Raw genomic sequence first — 19,688 nt, forward strand, 5'->3', positions numbered from 1 at the left:
GAATCTAATTAAATACTTGTTTATTGTTAAATGCAGCTGAGACACTGTTATGTTCTGGTGAAACAAAACGTGGACCCAAAAGCAGCACACACTAGTCAAGGTTTAAAGTTGTAACAATGAGAATTTATTAATAAATAATAAATTTAAATGGTGGACAGGGCAAGGTTTCTCAGAGTCCAACGTGGCTGGGATTAAACACTGAAGGTCTTCAAGGGAGCGAGGAGCATGGGGAATGGGGTTCCAGTGTTCCTTCAGATGATGTTTCCAGTCCACTGTGATCCAAGAAGAAGCAATGATGTTGGAGAGTGAGCAGGTAGATATTGCAGGAAGTGGAGGCAGCTGGCAGGTAAGTATACCACACTAGGACAAAAGGACAAAAAATAGGATGAGCACCAAAAGCTACAAAAGTGAGCAGAAGTCAAAAACTAACGAGCAATGTAAGAGAGCCTGAATGCGTACTACCACTGTGGCGACGATAACGATCTGGCGATGAATGGCAGGAAGACCAGGGTTGATATACTGCAGAGTGTGTCTTGATTGATGATTAGTGTCAGCTGCTCCAGCAACCACCGCCCAGGAGAGGGAGGAGGAGATGGCCACACCTCCTTCCAGACAGACAGACCAGACTGACAGGGTAAAACACACAGGAGACAAAAGGACAGGGAAACAGAGGAAACACAGGGAAACTACTCGACTGCCCAGGTGATAACATGACAGATACTTTGGTTGCGTCTGGTTACTATGATACGGAATATACGCCAAAGTAAAAATGTCGGCACAAGGTAGAGTACTTGCTCTGGATGAAGGGAAGGAGGAAGGACGGACCAGCTGGTCTATGTGTATTCATTTCTCCTCCATTGTTGTTGTTGTTCAGCACTTGTATCCTACATGTAGGACGTGACGGTTGGTCTTTTTGTCCCGCCTCTCCTCCATTGTGATTGGCCAGCTGGGTAAAAAGCGACAGCAACGAGCACAGCGTTTTACCTAAAGTTGAACATTTTTCAACACTCGGCGACGAAAAAAAAAAAACACCAAGCCATTGCAAAGAATTCAAAAAAGAAAAAAACGTGAACATAGCGTTTGTAGCGGTTGCTTGCCATACCCTGCGGTTGGCTTGCCAATAGTGCGATATTGCAACAGCCCTACTCAGGCTGTCTTAGCCCATTTGTTACAAACCATGTATACTTCACTTTACTGCTACTGTTGTGTGTTAATGTTTCCAGACAATCACTGCTTTCCATTCATTGACATGCAGCATTAAAATGAATTCACACTCTTGAAACCTGCTTGAGTTGTGAAATCCATCACAGAGAACATCAAGTCTGCCAATATTAAATTATCGTTTTGAGGTAGCAGAAGCTTTTAAAATCAGTGGGCACTTGTGAAATCTGTGAAAAATACTCGGCGCTAGCGAGTAGGTCTTGTGAGCGTGATTGACACCTGTAGATACATGTAGTTTAAAATATACTGTATGTCATCAAGCACTGTTAGATATTAATATTTGATCACAAACTGTTGTAATGGTCTTTCTTCCATGAATAAAGCCTGCTGTGCAGTAAATCCAGAAGGGACTCCATGCTGACCAATGGAAAGCTTGCCGCCTTTGACACTAATTGGATCCTTCTGTCTTGTTACGCCAACATACTGTACACAGCTGCTGGCCATGACAAATCCTGTTGCTAATATTTGGGGCTTTTCTCAAGGCTCAAGCCCCAAGAAATTACCATAATTGCATAACTGGCCTCAACAACAAATCAGATGTGGGCAAGTGTCTGTGTGTTAATCTCTTTGGTCCTCATTTTTAAATGTATACATACAGTATATGTAGCTTTGATCCTGAGCTGCGATTTGTGTTTTATTGGTTTAGTCTGGCAATAGACCATCATTCAATGGAACTCTGCCACCCGAACAGCTGATGGCACATTATTTCTGAATGGAGGAGCTGTTGACAGTCTAAACAGAACTGATGTGGCAGCAGCAAATTCAAGTAAACTATTTTTTTAAAAACATGGAGGAGGTGTGGTGACAAGGATTAGCATCCAGTTTTGTTTTAGGAACAATCAACTGAGACTGCAGTTATATGTTCTCTATATCAATAGCACAAATAGATGAGCAGACTTGCTTTCTTGCACCCAAACTTCAAGAATAAATTAGCTGAAGTTGTTTGTTTTTTTTATATCTTTTTTTTTTTTTTTTTTGTCAGGTTGTTATGGAAACTGGCCCGCCTACGTCTGCAGCAGTCCTGTGCTGTACAGAAGTGTTTTCTACCTCTAATTCTCTCCACAGTCACTCAGTAAATAGTTTTACTGTTATTCAGCACAGCTTGCATATAGCAAACAAACTGACTCTAGAAAACCATATTGACGAATCATGTTGTGCTCTGTGGAGCCCCCAGATATTTTCCATTGGGGGGGCCAGATGACACCAAAACCAAAAGCCATAACTGAATATCTGTTATGCTGTTGTAGTATATAGGCTAGTTTAAAACTATGTCAATATGAGAGTTAAGGAACTTCATACTGATATACTTTGGTTTCTTATTTTACAGTTAAATTTAGTAATTAAAGTCGCTCTCCCTCTGTGTGTGTTGTGATCCGAGCTTCTCTGTGCTTTTTTGACATAGCCAGGCCGGCCACGCATGCATTTTAGTGCATGTGAGTCTTTCTGTTTTGCCCCACTGCCTTGCTAATGGCCACAGCTCTGCACTGTAGTTTTGTAGATGGTAACCCACAAATTTGAAAAACTTGCAAAAACTCATGCAAGACTTGCTGCCCGACGACCTATCCTAACCTTAATCATTCGAGGTCAATGCCTAACCTTAACCATCTCGCGAAAGCATTTGCAAATTGTGTGCGTACCTTCTCGACACAACCCTGCACTATGCTCATACGGCAGTTACCACTGACAACGCTGTCCCGACCCACGGCGTCGTCGCAGAAGCGTAGCACCCACGCTCCGGTTCCCCCCCCCCCCAGGTTAACGCTGTTAGTTCTGTCAGCACTGCTGCCGTTGTTTGTACTGTTGGCGCTGTTAGCACAGTTAACTGCGAGCCGCCGGTTCAACGGTCGCCATGTTGAGAGCTGTGTGGAAGCGATAGATACACTCTGAATTTTGTATTGAGCACCTTTAGAAAGACAAATATACAGCTTTAATTTGAAGGAGTACCTTGATTGTAAGGAACAAAATATTTACTGGGAACAAGTTTAAAATCACCACACAGACGACTCTGATATTAGGCATATGCGATCCGCGAGGGGGGGCAGCAATTGTATCAGGGTTGCCATGGCCGCCCCTTTGGCGGCGCGACTGTGTGGAGCCAGAACTGTGTGTTAACCAGTGAAGGAGTTAATGTACCAGTGTCCTCTGGGCAAACATGATAAATTGACCTGTTACTGTTATTTCTCTGACAAGCACCACCTCAAATGAATTGGTTTCCCTCAGCGGACCAGAGTGAATCTTTGCTCCTCCTCCTCCTCCTCCTCTCTCCCCTCCTCAGAGGGAAACTGAGAAAGGTAAAGACAATTTACTTGCTGTACTTAGGAGTAAATGTGCCTCTCCATAATGATAGGATGCTTGATTATTTTTTTTGATTATCCAAGCCAGCAAGGGAAAGCAAAGGAGACCCACTTTTGCTTTGTTGTAGCATAAGTCACTGAGAGGTCTCCAGTGGGTTGAGACCTGTGGGGGATGAGTCTCTCTGGACTTCTGTGCCAGGAACGATTTTTTTTTCATTTACCAAGTAACACATAAGTGGCCAATAGAGATGGAAAACTGGAGCACATAACATTAATGCAACTCTCAAGGATTCTTAATCATCCTATAGCTGTGCACAAGTTGTAGCAGCCACAAATTTTGTGTTTGACCAATCAAAGATGTTCTTTACCGCAAAACGCGCAGCGATATAAGGGCCATCAGAAAGTGCTACCCACGGAGACGGAACTTTTTGGCATGAGGAACTAGGCAGAGAGGCTGGTTCCTGGGCCGCTGGAAAAGTTCCAGCAGTGAAAACAGGCTATACACTGCTGGAACTTTTCCAGCGGAAGGTTGGCACCTTGCATGGCAGCCTCTGCCATCAGTGTATGAATGTGTGTGTGAATGGGTGAATGCTGACATCTAATGTAAAGCGCTTTGAGTCAGAAGACTAGAAAAGCGCTATATAAATGCAAGTCCATTTACCATCAATGTTCGCGAGCAGCTACCTTCCGCCGGGAAACGACATTTTGTGCAGCTGTATTGTCGTCCGAGTGGAAACAGTAGGGTTTATACACGCTGTACAGGGCCGGAAACAGGTTGAGATAACGAAAAAGAAAAAGGTGTGAACATCGGGAGAAAAACGGGAGAAGTGTGACCTCGGGAGGAAACGGGAGAGGGAAATAAAAAAACGGGGATCTCCGGGAAAATCGGAAGGGTTGGCAAGTATGCCTATAGGAAATGCTGGGTGCCGTTGTAATCAATCCTACGATGAAGCTCAGATGTTTCTTGTAATGTTTATTGATAAGTTATGTAGTTTAAAAAGAGAGAGGGATAACGTGAGAGTAACAGAGCCAACATTCCCAAATATCTTCCTCAGAGCTGCCTCGGAAGTATCGCGGTGATTCAGGGGTCACTTTTGTGTAACATTTAGTTGGTTCCAGTTTTAGTGGCTTCCCCGTGCTACTGGCCCAGTGAATGGACTGGACTGTGTTAGTGTGCTGCTGGAACCTCCACCCGGCTGTCCTGTCCCCCCTTACCCGTCCCGGGAGACCCTTTCAGCAGCCAGACACACTGGCCCATTTAACTTCCCTTTCCGTCTCCCTCCTTCTCTGCCTCTCTTTACGGTGTCTCCCTCCGTCTCCAGCTGCTGCTTTCTCTCTGGCTCGCCATGCTCAGACTTTATTGAAGTGTTTGTTTCTGTGTTTGGCTTTTGATCTATATCCACAATGTCTGTCTCTATTGATTGACTTTTTCATTACTGTCCAAGTAGTTAGATATGCAATGGTAGTTTATGGCTAAAAAACGAATCACATAAAGTAGCAAAACATTAGCCGTGGCGTAAGCTGTAAGCTGCAAGTGTTGCTAAATAGAGAATGGCTACAATAAACTAATTACCCAGCCGCTGCTGATGCAAGTCTACCCACAAGAACTTAATGGGTAATTACATATAAGTGCAAGCGAGGGCTTGATAAGTGTAATAAGTGTCCTGGGCTTTAAAAGGTAGCGTCAGATTTAGAGACGGAGGAAGCAGAGGCGCAGAGGGAGCGAACCAAAATGAGGGGAACACCCTCCCTCCTTTTACTCTTCCAGCTTCGAAGCCAAACGTGTCACTGTACCAGCCGCTCACGTTTTGCTCCAGTTTCTCTGCGGCTCGTATTCCTCTGAGTTTTACCATATTTTTTTTTAACTGTTGTGAAAGGCAGATGAGTTTATTAATTACACATTCGCTGACTCTGTGTCTTCCCATCCAGCTCAAAGTGTTTCACAAAATCTGCATCAGTTTTTCATCATACTGCACCAAGAATAGCAAACATTGCTTAATTAATTTAGCATATTTATTCGCAGTGAAATGCTGCTTTTGTATCTGTGACTGCTATAAAGTAGTGACCATGGATGAGGAAAGTTTTTTTTTTTTTACAAATTTAAACACAAGCACACACAGGTTTGGGAGTACAGGCTTTAAAAGCAGAGCAAGGATGCCGGGAGCATAACGTAGTGGGCGGGTGTGGGTGTCTGAAGTGTGTCTCTGTCTTTCTCCGCCGGTGTGAAAAGTAGTTCAGTAATTAAAGCAAACCTCTCTCTGGTCCCCAATGGAAAGGGAAGGCAGAAAGGGTGACGAGGCTGCGATAGGGAGTGGGAGAGATAAAGAAGAAAGGAGAGATAAAAGCCAGAGAGAGTTATTTTTGATGAAAAGGGAAGAAAGGGAGGTTTTAATTTTAGCTCGGCGTGCCGGATTGCCATGAGGGGAGAACGTGGCGGCTGAATGCGAAGATGCTGATCGGTTAGACAGGGGTCCACGCACAGGCACGGACACACAACACACACACACCGACACCAACATTACATCTCACAGCATGGGCACTCTGTTGAAAACATGCCTGAAGACGAGAGTTTCCCCTCATTTTAAGGGAAATGACCAAGCTTTCAGTTTTTCTTCATGTTGAAGAAGCGCTTTGTAAACGCATCAGCAGTGACCCAGTTCAGAGCTACACTTATTGTCAAAAGATAGTAGTCTTTACTGAACATTCACCTAAAGTCAACCCACTAATGAGGCTGCTGTGAGAGACTTTTCTGACACACAATCGTACTCGTCTGCAAGCCGAAAAAAGCCTCAAATCCCAGTGAAATGTTGCTGTTTATTTCCACTGTAAACATTCAGCGTAGTTTTGTGTTGTTTGAGCTGTTTTCTCGTATCAGTGCTGCTCGTTATCCAAACTTTTCTGGCATTCTCCTCGTCTAATGAAGGCACGACTTTCACTGTTCTGCTGCCTGGTATTTTTTGTTTCGAGAGGTATCCCATTCTGACCTACATACGTTAACCGTGACCAGCGCTAAACTTTTGTCTCCATGGCAACGGGAGGTGTGAGAGGGAGGGATGCGCCTACTTGAAAGGCAGGATGTTGTTGTCTTCCTACGATAGCCCGAGCCTCCATAAGCCCACACAACCTGATTTATATATCAGAGCAGATATTCAAGAAGGTATTGAGCCTAGAAATCTCCATTTTGAATCAGCTCTTTCTATAATGTTCACTCCAAGCCATTTTTTTTGTCCTAGCAAGGCAAAGGGTGGATAGATGTTGAGGGAGAGAAGAGAAAAGGAGAGGAGGTCTTTGATGTATAATTTATCTGTGCAGTGGGTGGGCGGAGGTGATGGGGTGTGAGCTGGGTGAGGAGAGGGGAGGACAGGAGGGTAGCAGAGAGGAAATTCGGGGGAGGAAAGGTGGGTGGGCAGAGCGGAGGAGGCAGGGAGTCGGAGGGTGGAGACAGGGAATCCAACACTCTCACGTTTTCCCTGTTATCCATCACCGTGCCAAGTACTGTAAGTCTTCCCGTGGGATTATGTGTCTGTATAAATTAATATGTGTGATCACAATTACGCATGTTTATTATGTTGTTTTGCTCTTGTGCATATGGAGCACCTAGACTCAGACTTTATAATAATACAACATGTTCCCGAGGAACACACTTTTGCTTGTGCAGCAACAGCCCACTCGCTCAGGCAAATTTTCTACTTCAGGGCAGATGGTGCCTTATAGCGTTTGCACATTTGGCTCTTGAAGGCAGGAGCTTGGAGGAGGAAGAAGAGAAAAGGGAGGGATAAAACAGGGATGGATGGAGGGATGAAGGAAGCAAAGCAGGCTGTTGCACCCCTGGAGGGAAGAGCAGAAGAGCAGATCTGCTTTGTTAGGAGACCGGCGTTGAGACCTCATTCTCTCACCCCTCCTCTCTCCCTCCCATCTTTATTCTCTCACCACCCCTCCTTTTTTATCTCCTTGTTTCTCTCACCCACTCCCTCTCCGTTTCTCTGTTTCCTCAAGACGTTTACACGTTTTTGCCATCCACATGCCTGGCTGCAGGCTACGGGTGAGGTGAAATGGAAAGAGAAGCGGTTGATTTCAAATGCACATTCCTTCAGGGAGGGGAGGGGAGGCAGGCTGCAGTGAGGGGGTCTGCAGAGCTACATGAGACCAGTAAACAACCACAGAGAAGATGGGGGGGGGATTTATAAAATATGATATGAAAATATGACCTAAATAAAAAGTACACCTCCTCCTCGCTTTTCTCTCTGCCCCACTTCAAGTATGTGTTCGTACGCGCACGCTTCTGCACAGACTGCATAGCTACGCATGAGTGTTTGTGTGCACAATAGCGTGTGTGTGCTTTGTTTTTTGTGTGTGTGTGGGTGTACAGTATCGCTAAAGGAGACAGTAGGCTGTGGTCCGTACAAGTCTGCTGACCGGAGATAGCACTCTGTTGTTGTCTCTACCCACTGATCAGCTCGGCCTCACCCACAGTGAGGTGGGTGCACACACATGAATGTACACGGAAGATCCACCTCTGCTTGCCTCTCAGTAATCGTCCCCCACACTAAAGCCTCCATCAGCGGTTCAGAATGGACAAACAGTAACAAAACAATAATAACTTTTTAGTAGGCGAGCCACAGTATTTTGGATTCTCCCACGTTTTGGATATGGGTCAACATCACAGAACATGTCGTAGAGATTCTGTTTTGTCGTGCTATTCGTGGCAGAAGGCTTTATTCGATGTTGGGCTGCCGCCTCTTAGTCAATTAGTCGGTTAATCGTCGTTTTGGTCTTAGTCGCCTAAGATTTCTTCAGTCAATTAGTCATTTTTTTATGTTTTTTTCATGCTGCATGACTTATTTCCAAGAAACTTACTTACGCTGATTAAATCAACTAATCGAATAGTCGTCAAACTCGTATGAGTGTTAGTCGACTAAGAATTTCTTTGGTCGAGGACAGCCCTAATTTGATGTAGGGCTCTCAGACTTAACACGATAATAACGCGTTAGCGCAAATTTGTTTTAACGCCACTAATTTCTTTAACGCATTAACACAACTTGGGATTATTAGATTGTACCGGGCTCAGTTTTAAAGCTAGAGTGAAGATACTGGTATCATATGAAACTAGAAAACCTAAGGAATCCATTAGCACCAACCATACTGGCTTGTCACGAAGGACAAGCTAGTAGAAGAGGTCCGTTGACCTCTGACCTCAAGATATGTGAATGAAAATGGGTTCTATGGGTACCCACGAGTCTCCCCTTTACAGACATGCCCACTTTAAGCAGGCACACTGACACACTGACAGCTGTTTTGTTCAGCTTGCCAAGTTATGATTTGAACATATTTCTTTTTAAGCTAAATGCAGTACCTGTGAGGGTTTCTGAAAAAATATTTGTCATTGTTTTATGTTGTTAATTGATTTCTAATAATACATATACACATATTTGTATAAAGCAGGATAAGAGTTGATAAGAGTATTAAGTACTTGACAAATGTCTCTTTAAGGTACATTTTGAACAGATACAAAATTTGTGATTATTCATGGACAATCATGCGATAAATCGCGATTCAATATTTTAATCAATTGACCGCCCTATTTGAATATAATTTAAACTACATACAGTATGAATCTGCCACAGCTTCTGTGGCTTTGATAGCAAGTTAAAGGTTAAAAAAAGAAAGGGATTGATTTTTGAGATCGTGATGTCAAAGTCAATTAGAGCCCAAAACTAAAAATAAACCATAAATAAATCACCAACCTAATATCATTTTCCTCACATGTTCATCTCGTCCCACATTTAATATTACAATTCAGATACTTCCTCTCTCAGATTTTGACACTGTTTTGAATTGGAAGTAGTGGAGTAGGTCCTGTAAGCCACTTAGCATGTGATTGATTGTCTAGAGCCATCTCAGACCAGGTGAAGCCATTTAAAACAAGGAGAAACGTGGGAAAGTGGACAATCAACACAAGTAGGTATTGTCTTTATTAATTTGACCAGAAAGCTCTTAACTCAAGGTCCACCTTCTAGTTTTGTAGCATTTAACCTCATCTCATGGTCTTCAACAGCAAATAGAGTGGAAGAAAAGAGATGAAGGCTGTGAAATGTGGTTTAAAGCTCAAGAAAAAAAGCTGGTAAATGGACCTTGAGTTACGATTTTTTTTTACCTTAGCTCATACGTCCTATCCCAGGTCATGAAAGAGATTTTCATGCTCAGTTCCTTATTCTTGTTTTTCTCCCTCAAGCATCTGCGCCATTATGAATGGATCAGTATGGATGCAGGAGAAACAGAAAGAAGGATACTGTGCGCTCTTACTGCCTCAGGCGCCACAAACGTACCTTTTTTGCAATCTCAGATGAACCCAGATTACGTAACCTTGAAGGTCCTGCAGAGTGATATCACACAGAGTAAGATGTGACCACCGCTCTCTCCTCATCTTACCACCGTAGACAATGAGTTATCTCATGTACGGTATCTTTAGGAGCCAACCTGAGCTCAGAGAGGAGAGAATAGAGATAAAACGGAATAATAATATTATTATTGCAGTCCAGTGAGGACAGGAAGACAAAGCAATGAATAGGAGAGATGAGGACACACACCTGGAGAAAGAAAGCCTACAGAGTAGAGGAAATGTCATTCTCCTTGGATCGACAACTTATCTACTCTCTGACTGATGCGGAAAGGTCAGGCACGGACTTGGACTGACATATACAAAGTTAATATTTCAAAGGTTTAGACAAGATCATTGGTTTCTCCCAATACAAAGTCTGTTTTGGTCACGTCTACCTTATTAATTCTTAATGGGGTGATCACAATGGGCCTCATGCAGTAAGCCAAATAAGAACAAATCCTCGTATTTTTTGTTCGTACGCACGATTTGTTCTTATTTTGTTAGCGCCCATTGATTTCTGGGATTCACCAATGTTTTGTTATTTTTGCTCTTCTCTTAGGTGAGAGAAAATTCTACGAGTGGTTGAGAGCACTCTTACTAAGATAAGAAAATAACATCTTGTTTTCACTGTTCCCAAATTGTTCGTCCAACGCAGGGAAGCAAAAGTTTTAATTTTGAGAATCACCCAAAACATTTATGAATATCACATAATCAAATTTGTATTATTATATGTTTTAGAGTAAGTATAATGATTGCATTATTAAAGTAATATTATTGGTCCATTGATCCCAATTAAGACAATAAAAACCCTTGGATGCTCCTCAATGCTTTTGGTTTTCCTGTAACACCAGCAATGACTGAAAAATCACATTTACTTTGTTTAAGTTTATTTAACAGTCCGCGATTTCTCTACTGCTGAAGTTCTTCTTCTTATGGCCTTTTTTTGGTGGCATCTCTCCAATTCTTGGGCATGTGCCAGATTATTTGCACATAGCACAACACCTGCCTTTATATAGTGTTTAGAGGGAGTTACGTATGCTAATAATAAACAATCGGCCACATGCCTCCAATTTATGATCAAGTGGGATTCATCATTCAGCACATCTGGGTAAGATTTGGATGGTTAAGAACGTTTGGTGCACCTGGAGTTGACTTCTCTTATTTTTTGTCATAAAGGGACTGTTTGTAACTTTTTAAGCGTATAAATGTAGCGGGTCGGCACACATGCGCGTTCGCATATGCACGCTCGCGTGTGGCCGGAGCCTCGTCTCCGCTGCCTGCTGGCCTTCACTCAGACAGCGCGCGCATCCTCGCTGTCTCGCTCCACCTCTAGACGTGAACGCGCGCTCACTCCACACTGCAGAAGAGTTAGTTTAGCTCTGAGAATATCTAGTGAATGTAGAGTGGACGTTTGTGCAGAAATAACTGCTGCAGCTCCTCCAGACCAACAGAGGTTTTCCGTGTCTTGTGAAGTGACGGGGCTCCTCAACGAGTTACGTTATCGTCTCGTTACCGACCGGGTGCCGGTGTCTTCGGCTGCCGGCTGCGGTTGGGAGGCGATAACGTAACTCATTGAGGAGCCCCGCTGCTGAACCTGCGCTGAGCAGGAAAAGCCAACACAAGGATCAGTATTGATTCATGGAGAGACCTTCGTCTGGTCTGCTAACATTACTGCCAAGCAGCTGAAATATAGAGTGATATTGTGGTTTAAGCTGACGTCTGTCGCCTCACTGTTTTGAGCGATGCTCGTTCATGTCTATGTAGAGCGAGCAAGCGCGAGCTCGACGCTGACTTTCGTTGATTTCACGGCCACAGGTGTCGCTGTTAATCATTGTTCAGATAATAATACACTGAAAAGTTGATTGCCACATGAAGAAATATTTAGAAAATGAGACTAGGGATATTAGCTCGGATCAATAGTACCACTCTGATTCATATACAATAGAATGATTGGTATTACAATATCATTGAACATCTTAAAACGGCAGTGGGATTACCTGGAATCCCTCATGGGGATCTGAACTCCGGATCTCATGTTACCTCTTTGTTGCAATACACTCAAGACAGGTCAGGTCACTTAGACACAAGCTTCTGCCACCACACTGAATAATTCAGGAAAGGCCATGATGCAATGTGAGTGTGTGTGTGTGTGTGTGTGTGTGTGTGTGCGCGTATGTTGGGGAATGATTTCAGTGGAGTGTGAGTGTGTGAAGATAGGCGCTAACAGAGTGGTTTCCTCTGTCCTCTTGGAGAAGCCCCATGGCCCACTTAGGATCAGCTTACAGATGTCGGACTGAGAGTGGATGTTGAAAACTGACTCAGTGTTTTGGGGATGCTGTTTCTTTACTCCAGTGTTTGGGTGTAGCAGCCAGTGAGCCCTCCTCCACCTGTCGATTCAGATGAGAGACTCTACATTAGACACTTTACATTACAGCTTATCTGCACGGCCTGACACTCATCATCACAGCCGAGCAGACCTGCCACTGGTGATCCTTTATCATAGTAATACCAACGTTTTGACGTGTGGGTGGATGATTTACACCGTGCCAGAGCTGTTGTCGTAGTACGCATGCTGATATACATTCAGAATGTGTATGAATATGACTCACCGCACACTGAGCGTGAGAATCTCGGTCAGTAATGTATCCTGAGAAACACATAATGTGGGATGGGGTACTGTCTGTTTCAGTTAGTTTAAAATGGTCTAAAACATAACAGAATTTACTGTTTGAGCCGTCATCCAACTGCCAACCAAGCTTACAAGCAGTCACGGTTTAAAGATGAGCTGTTTGCTATAGCTCAGTGTTGTCTTGGGTTGCAGTGACGCCAGTCCTCCAATGACCGGTGACATAAGGCTCTGGAGTTACACAGCGTGCACCCATACATCTCAGTGTCATGAATAATGGCTGAAGAGGTGAAGTCAGGATGATGCACTTTGTTAAATCCCGCTCCGGTTTACTCGCTCACCAAAGCCTTCGGAGGATTCCACCTGTACTGAATTTTGCTTTTAATCCCAGCAATCTGACATAACACCTGGCCATCTGAGGTCATATTTTAACAGAAAAAGGGAAATACAGTATGTGCTCACCTTTTTCATAGTTGTTTTTTAGCTATGTTTTTGATACTAACATTGGGGAAAAACACTTTGTAATGTCTAAGGATAAAAAAAAGACAAGAAAAAATATAATTAACAGCCATCTCTGCAGTTCTACTGAGCTCTTCCGCTTCTTTTAGCTCAATATTTTGTTTTATAGCACAGTTCGATATCAAGAAAGTAAGAGGTCCCGCGCTTGTTTAGGCTACTTTAGCACAGACATTTGAGGTAGAGTAACAGTGAGTAGCGCTGTCAAAAGCAAAGGAATTTGCCTTTCAACAACTCTTAAGCTGTTTTATTCATGTTGTATTATGCATGTATCACTTGTAGAAACCGAAATTTTTTTCCAACAACACCGGGCTGAGGAACGGTTAAGATGTCTGGACCACCTTGAAAAGTAAAAGGTTTTAAAAAAAAAAAAAATTGTAATCCGCTCCATTTTTTTGTGACCGTCATGGCTTCAACTCTAAATTCTGTCAATTCTCTGTCATGTTTTTGTCAGGCACTCCCTAATCTAGATCACCCCACTCTTTTCCCTCCAATTGCTGTGCATTATATTACTCATTTCATCCCATATTCAACGACCCCTCCACCCTTTCCTCTCGCTTTTCCTCCGTGTCACAGTGGAGAGTGAATAATTCATGTTCGGGCTGCTTGCCGGTGGAGATGAATCATGTGAGAAGAGCAGGATACACGTGCTCGTCTCCGAGCGACTCCTCTCTCCAAAGACCCCAGGACAGCGTAGGGGGCGGGGGGGGGGGGGGCACTGTGCTCCTCCACAGCTTTACTGTACAGACCACAACTACTCTGTCCTGGCTGCATGACATTACCGTCCCAGCTTTCATGACAGTCACACGTGAGCTCAACACCAGTTCCTCTGCCTTCAAAGCCCAGAGAGACCATGCACCAGCTTCTCACGCTACATCCATATACTGTATCTACAGTGTATGGCATTAGGGCCTCATGAATGATGTATCCAGAACAGTTTTTACATGGTTCTATTAGGGCTGTCAAAGTTAACACGATAATAACGCGTTCACGCGATAATAATGCATTAATGCAAATTTGTTTTAACCTCACTAACAACTCTTTTGGAGGTTGTAGCGGAATCAGTTTTAAAGTTAGATTGAAGATACTGGCATCATATGAAACTACAAACCCTCCTAAGGAATCCATTGGTATCAACCATGTCATACTAGCTTGTCGCAAAGGAGGATAAACAATGCTCAAAACTTATGCTAAATTTTGGCGAGGAAAAACTGGCTTGGCCATTTTCAAAGGTGTCCCTTGACCTCTGACCTTAAGATATGTGAATGAAAATGGGTTCTATGGGTACCCACAAGTCTCCCCTTTACAGACATGCTGAACGATAGTACACATATTGGGTATGTAATGCATAACATGCGATTTCAGATGAAGCCTCAACTCACCTCACCTTAAATGTTGAAAGTCATTGCATCTCCGTGAACCACGTTTTGCATGTGGCCATACATTTTTTTTGTTGACCACAGCTTGATCATTTCATCTGACTGTGATAATCCAATTGTCACCTTTTGCCTGGCCCTTAAATCTTGCAATGCATTAGGACACTATGTTGACCCAGTTTACATGTTCGATAAATACAAAAAGTTTGTTGCTCACTGCTCTGCAGATCCCTTCACTCCCACACACACTTCTGTCTCTGGAGAAATTCCCTGCCGGAGTCAAACTAAATGTGTTTCTGCATGCTTGTGTTTGTGTCAGTTTTCACATTGTGTGTATCTGTACTCTTGTTTGCCTGAGCTCTGCAGTCCTCTGATGCTTACTGTGTCCCGATGCACACGTGTAGCTCACACGAAGGATCGACACACTGGAGTGGTGACGGACCCAGAACAACAATTATTCATATGGAGGGACCCTCGCAGTTTTCGTGCTGTCACACCGTGTTATCAGACTGCATGGCTAAGCAGCCAGCACTGTGGACTGAAAAGTGCTTAAAGTTTGCTCTGGCTTACAGGGATGCAGTGCCATGTGCGTGACTGGAGGGATGCTGATTTGAGGGAATTTTTGTATTTGACAGAAGCATGCGTCGCTGCACACAATTTGACTGTTATCAGGCCATATTATAGGAATTATCGGTCGCTATAAGCACCATAGATGTGGGTCAAATAGGGAGCTACTATGCCTACTACGTTGTACAAGTGAAAGCGAAACACATTCTAACAAATTGTGAAACTGCATGAAACGTTTCGTTTTGAACACAAACAAAAAGGCTTCTTTCGATTTAGGCAACAAAACCAGTTTAGGGAAAAACATTGCGTTTTGGCTTAAAATTATGTTTCAAAAGTGAAAGCAAAACTTAACGATTGGGAACAAAGACAGCTACACGTTGCTGGTTTCACATGGGATGCGATCATGCGAACCCCAGTCTCCTGGGCGAAAACCCTGTGTTTTATGCTAGTCTATACTACAACATCTGACTTCCGCTTCTGCTCCTGTCATAATTACTACAGTCGCTAGAGGTCGCTGTGGTCTTCTTTCATACCTTCTTTCTGTGATCTACCATGTCAATAGATAATGAAACCTACTATTGGGCGTAGTAGGCCCCTATTGACCCACATCTACTGTATGGTGCTTATAGCGATCGATAATGCCTTTTAATGGCCTGACAACAGTGTAGTCTGCTGGTCTATCCATCAAACCACAAGTAGTCACAGAGTTTATCGTGACTCAGATTTCATTTAGAAGATTGCAGTCTCCCATAGCACTGCCTTTTCTTAAGAAAATCTACCTAAAACGCCTAAAACCTTTGCTGCTGATGCATTGTCAGCTTTTCATAGCAAGTTCTAAGCATATAAATGATCTTGTCAAAGCTGAAATAGGAAGCACTGTGTTGGTAACAATCACAAGTGATTCAACAACTCTGGCTGCTCAGGTAGCGGTAGAGGCTGCTGGTATTTATGGAGGGAATTAAAATGGTGTGGGTCTTGGTGGTAATGTCTTCTAATACTCTTCCTCTCCTCTTTCTGTATTCTTCTCACAGATTAGACGCTGCTTGAAGCCTGGAGGACGGTTTGTCTCTGTAACCTTCGCCTACCCCTTCTTCAGGAAACGCCTCTATGCTCGGACGGAGTACAACTGGTCGATTAAGGAGTACAGTTATGGAACAGGCTTTCTATATTATGTGTATGTAATGACCAAAGGTGAAGAGCTTAGCCCACAAGATGCAGCTCTAGAGAAAAAGCTACTCGAGGACACCAAATCCCCACCTCCCACGATCGCCCAAATACCATTTGATAATGACGAAGACTTCCTGTCTAATATTGAATTTTAGGAATTCATTAACCCTAAGTCATTTACCCCGAGTAAGCTCTATACTGTGATAATGACCTCAGAAACTTCTCCACCATCACAGATATAACAGAAACCTCTTCTGTTACCCCAAGTTTCTAACTGACCGTTATGTGATTTTGTACGAATTAGCAACTATGTATTTTTAGTTTGGGCATAGATGTTCATATAGACATCTGTGAGGAATGATTATTATGGATTTGTTTTATACAGGATTTAGACTACAGACCACCAGGGACACTTAATACAAATAAAATCTATGACGTTATATTTAACTGAACATATAAATTTCTGTCATGATGGTGAATAGCAGCTAAATATCCATCCAAATCCATGTAGTGAATGCGCAAAACAAAAATCCAAACAAAAGACCTAACTCACTTATGTATTAAAGAAACTACCTGTATTATAGTGGTCGCACCAGCTAATAAACCTGGTGCTTTTAACAAAACGTCACCTACAGTACATGTATGAAAATGTATAGATGTATGTATAGACCACCCAAACAGACCTTTGCCCTTTCCCCACCACTTACCTCTTAAGAAAAGGTAACTTCCAAAATACAGAGCACCATCAAACAATGTCAACGCAGAATAATTCTTTTGCTTGAAGTCCCCTCTTATGTAGAGTCTTATAGAGAGTCCCTGTCTGGGTGATCCTACCCAAGCGGCAACCTCCGGATCTGTAAAGTGAAGCCAATACGGAAGTGCCATACAATTTGCATTCTTTCTAATAGCCAGCAGGGGGCGACTCCTCTGGTTGCAAAAAGAAGTCTGATTGTATAGAAGTCTATGAGAAAATGACCCTACTTCTCACTTGATATATTACCTCAGGAAACAAGTTGATGTGGTCTCGATCGCTAGTTTCAAGTCTTCTTCAATACAGCATGATGTTCATTTAGTAAATTATGGTCCCATTTAGGGTCAAATAGACCATAAAGCAGGGTATGCTTTAGGGCGTGGCTACCTTATGATTGACAGGTTGCTACCACAGCGTTGTCCGGTTTGGGAGTTTATGTTTTCATCTTATATCTTTAACGTTTTCACAGTGTGTTTTCAGTTCATGAAATTTAACTATAACCATTTTGGTCACCTAAAAATGTCAGCGATCAGTTGTACTTAGCTCCACCCTCTCATGTCACTTCTGGTAAGACGGCCAAAATGCCCAACTCAAGGCTTTAAAATGGCAGTCCACAAACCAATGGGTGACGTTACGGTGACTACGTCCACTTCCTATATACAGTCTATGGTCAATCCCCATAGAACTCCATGTTAAAATGCCAAACTTTACAGCAGAAAAAAACATGTTTACAGCCTGAAACAAAAAATGGTTTGTGTCTGCTAGATGTCACCTCAGCTAAGTGACTGAAGTTAGCCTCTCGGCCGTGTTTGTGATGTTGGTGCCTTTTTGAGATATTTTCATGACCATAACGGACAAATAATATGGCTTGCCGTGCGGTTTTGTACGACGGGAATCCTGCTGGCCAGCGTGTGGGCGTTGTGGATGACCTCCGTTCCAACAGGATATCGGGAACTGTAATGCCTGTGAAACCTGGATAAAGCCTGGAATACCCCGGACAACGCCATTCATCTGTGACTCTTTTTCTATATACCAATCTGACTGAACAGACGACTCTAAGAAAAAAAGCAGGAGGCGAGTGCTTTATGGTGAATAACGTTAACATTGATGCACAAATTGAAGGAGCTGATGGGATTGCATTTCATTGGAGTTTGTAACGTTACCTTGTATGATTTCATTTGACAAATAAATTGATTGAAGAAGTCTGTGCTCCAGTTTTTCAGGTGAGTGAAATTCTAACGTTAGTATTCATTTATGTATATGTTTTAGCACCGGTACCAACCGGCAACCGGGAGCAACAGTTACGGCACTGGGTCATTCCCATGAGGGCGACAGCCAGAGTCGACGGGAGCTGCCCACTTTGAGCTTTTGCGCTTTAGAAACCTATGGGTGACGTCACGGAGACTACATCCATATTCTATACAGTCTATGATCCCAACGTAAACATTGTTTTCTATATCTTTTATATGGTTTTATTGTTTATACAGTCAGTTTGTGATTGCTGTGGGAGTGATTTGTAGTCATGTTTAACTATGACTCATCATGTTTCTGTCTATCATTTCCTGAAGCTGCTACTATCAGCTTCTGTTTTAGTGCAATTCATAATAGAAACTTTTATCTTTTAGAAACCAATTTTACGTCCCAGTGTCCTTAACTGTCCTGTCTACCCATATATCAGAGAGATTCACCAGTCTCTGATTCTGTGGTGCAGCACAAGCCTGCCAGTGTTACGCAATTTGCAAGACAAACTGGCACGTCTAGACACGCACACGTACATAACAGCAGCACCGGCCTGCATGTAAAGTCAATGTTAAAGTCTATTAATATGTCAGTCAGAGTCTCCCCTTCTGTTGGGGTTGTCTGCATCTGTCCCACGTCTGCTTTAGATTCCAGAGAAAAGCTGCTCATGCAGGTACGCAGTGTTTGACACACGCCAGCGCTGCGTGTGGGCACGTACGCATGTACATACAAGTAATAGCCCACCCTGCGTGTTATTTGTTGAGGAAACATGAGATGAGTCTCGGGTCCTGTGCTCTCCGCCGCTTAAATTTAGACCTGAAAGGGAGAGAGAGAGAGAGCCAGGCATGCAGACAGGCAGGAAGGCTGGTGACTGCAGGGGGGGACCACATTGATAAAGTAGAAATCATTTATTTTTAATTCTCCACTGAGATCTAATTACTGCCTATTTTTAAGACTTGGAAAAAAACGGTGTGTGATTTTTCAGCCGGCTCTTTCGTTCCATGATTTCCTGCTGGTTTAACCTGGTAGTTTGTTTAACTTTAACTTTGACGTTGACACAACAGCTTCACCTCGAGGTCTATTTAGTAGCTGTTCTGGAGCTTTTTGATCGTATCACATGATCTTCCTCAGCAGGCGGAGGTAGCCCGGTTGTCATGGAATTAACTGTTAGCTAAACCCCACCTCCCCTTAGTTACTGTTGCTAGGCTTGTTAAGCTTTGTTCTCGGACATGGCACATATGCAGTTTTGTGCTGAGATTGTTTTATCAAGTAGTTTCCAAAATCAAGAATATTTTTTTTTTATCTCAATCTGTTGAAATAACATTTTCAAATGTTTCATCTTTATGTGTCTTTTATACTGAAAGGGGATTTCCAACTACTACATTCTTATTTCCTGTTAATGTCCTGTTATGTACACTTACAAATACACTCTGCACACACACTGTTGCACATATTGAAATGTATCACTATCAGACAGTGACGGTTTCAATCTCAACCTCCTGCATCTCCCCCCCAGACCCTTGCATTGTCTCTGGGTAAACCCCATTGGCTA

At 43.1% G+C, this 19,688-nt stretch overlaps 1 protein-coding gene and 1 long non-coding RNA gene across 3 annotated transcripts in view; one reads left to right on the top strand and one right to left on the bottom strand.

The window, feature by feature from the left end:
- Positions 1-17,433, top strand: part of ece2a (endothelin converting enzyme 2a) — an 88,184-nt gene extending 70,751 nt beyond the window's left edge. For both annotated transcript variants that reach the window (XM_037787745.1, XM_037787746.1), the window contains exon 4: positions 16,011-17,433. In XM_037787745.1, the coding sequence (XP_037643673.1) occupies positions 16,011-16,301 (291 nt within the window). In that variant the 3' untranslated portion in view covers positions 16,302-17,433. The remainder of the gene's footprint in view (positions 1-16,010) is intronic.
- LOC119498709 lies at positions 76-19,688 on the bottom strand. The gene is made up of 3 exons (XR_005209170.1): positions 19,678-19,688; positions 463-2,664; positions 76-360 (listed from the first exon to the last, which is right to left on the bottom strand). It is a non-coding gene; the product is annotated as an uncharacterized LOC119498709 (long non-coding RNA).

Source organism: Sebastes umbrosus, chromosome 12 (assembly GCF_015220745.1).
Source record: "Sebastes umbrosus isolate fSebUmb1 chromosome 12, fSebUmb1.pri, whole genome shotgun sequence".
Classification (NCBI taxonomy): domain Eukaryota; kingdom Metazoa; phylum Chordata; class Actinopteri; order Perciformes; family Sebastidae; genus Sebastes; species Sebastes umbrosus.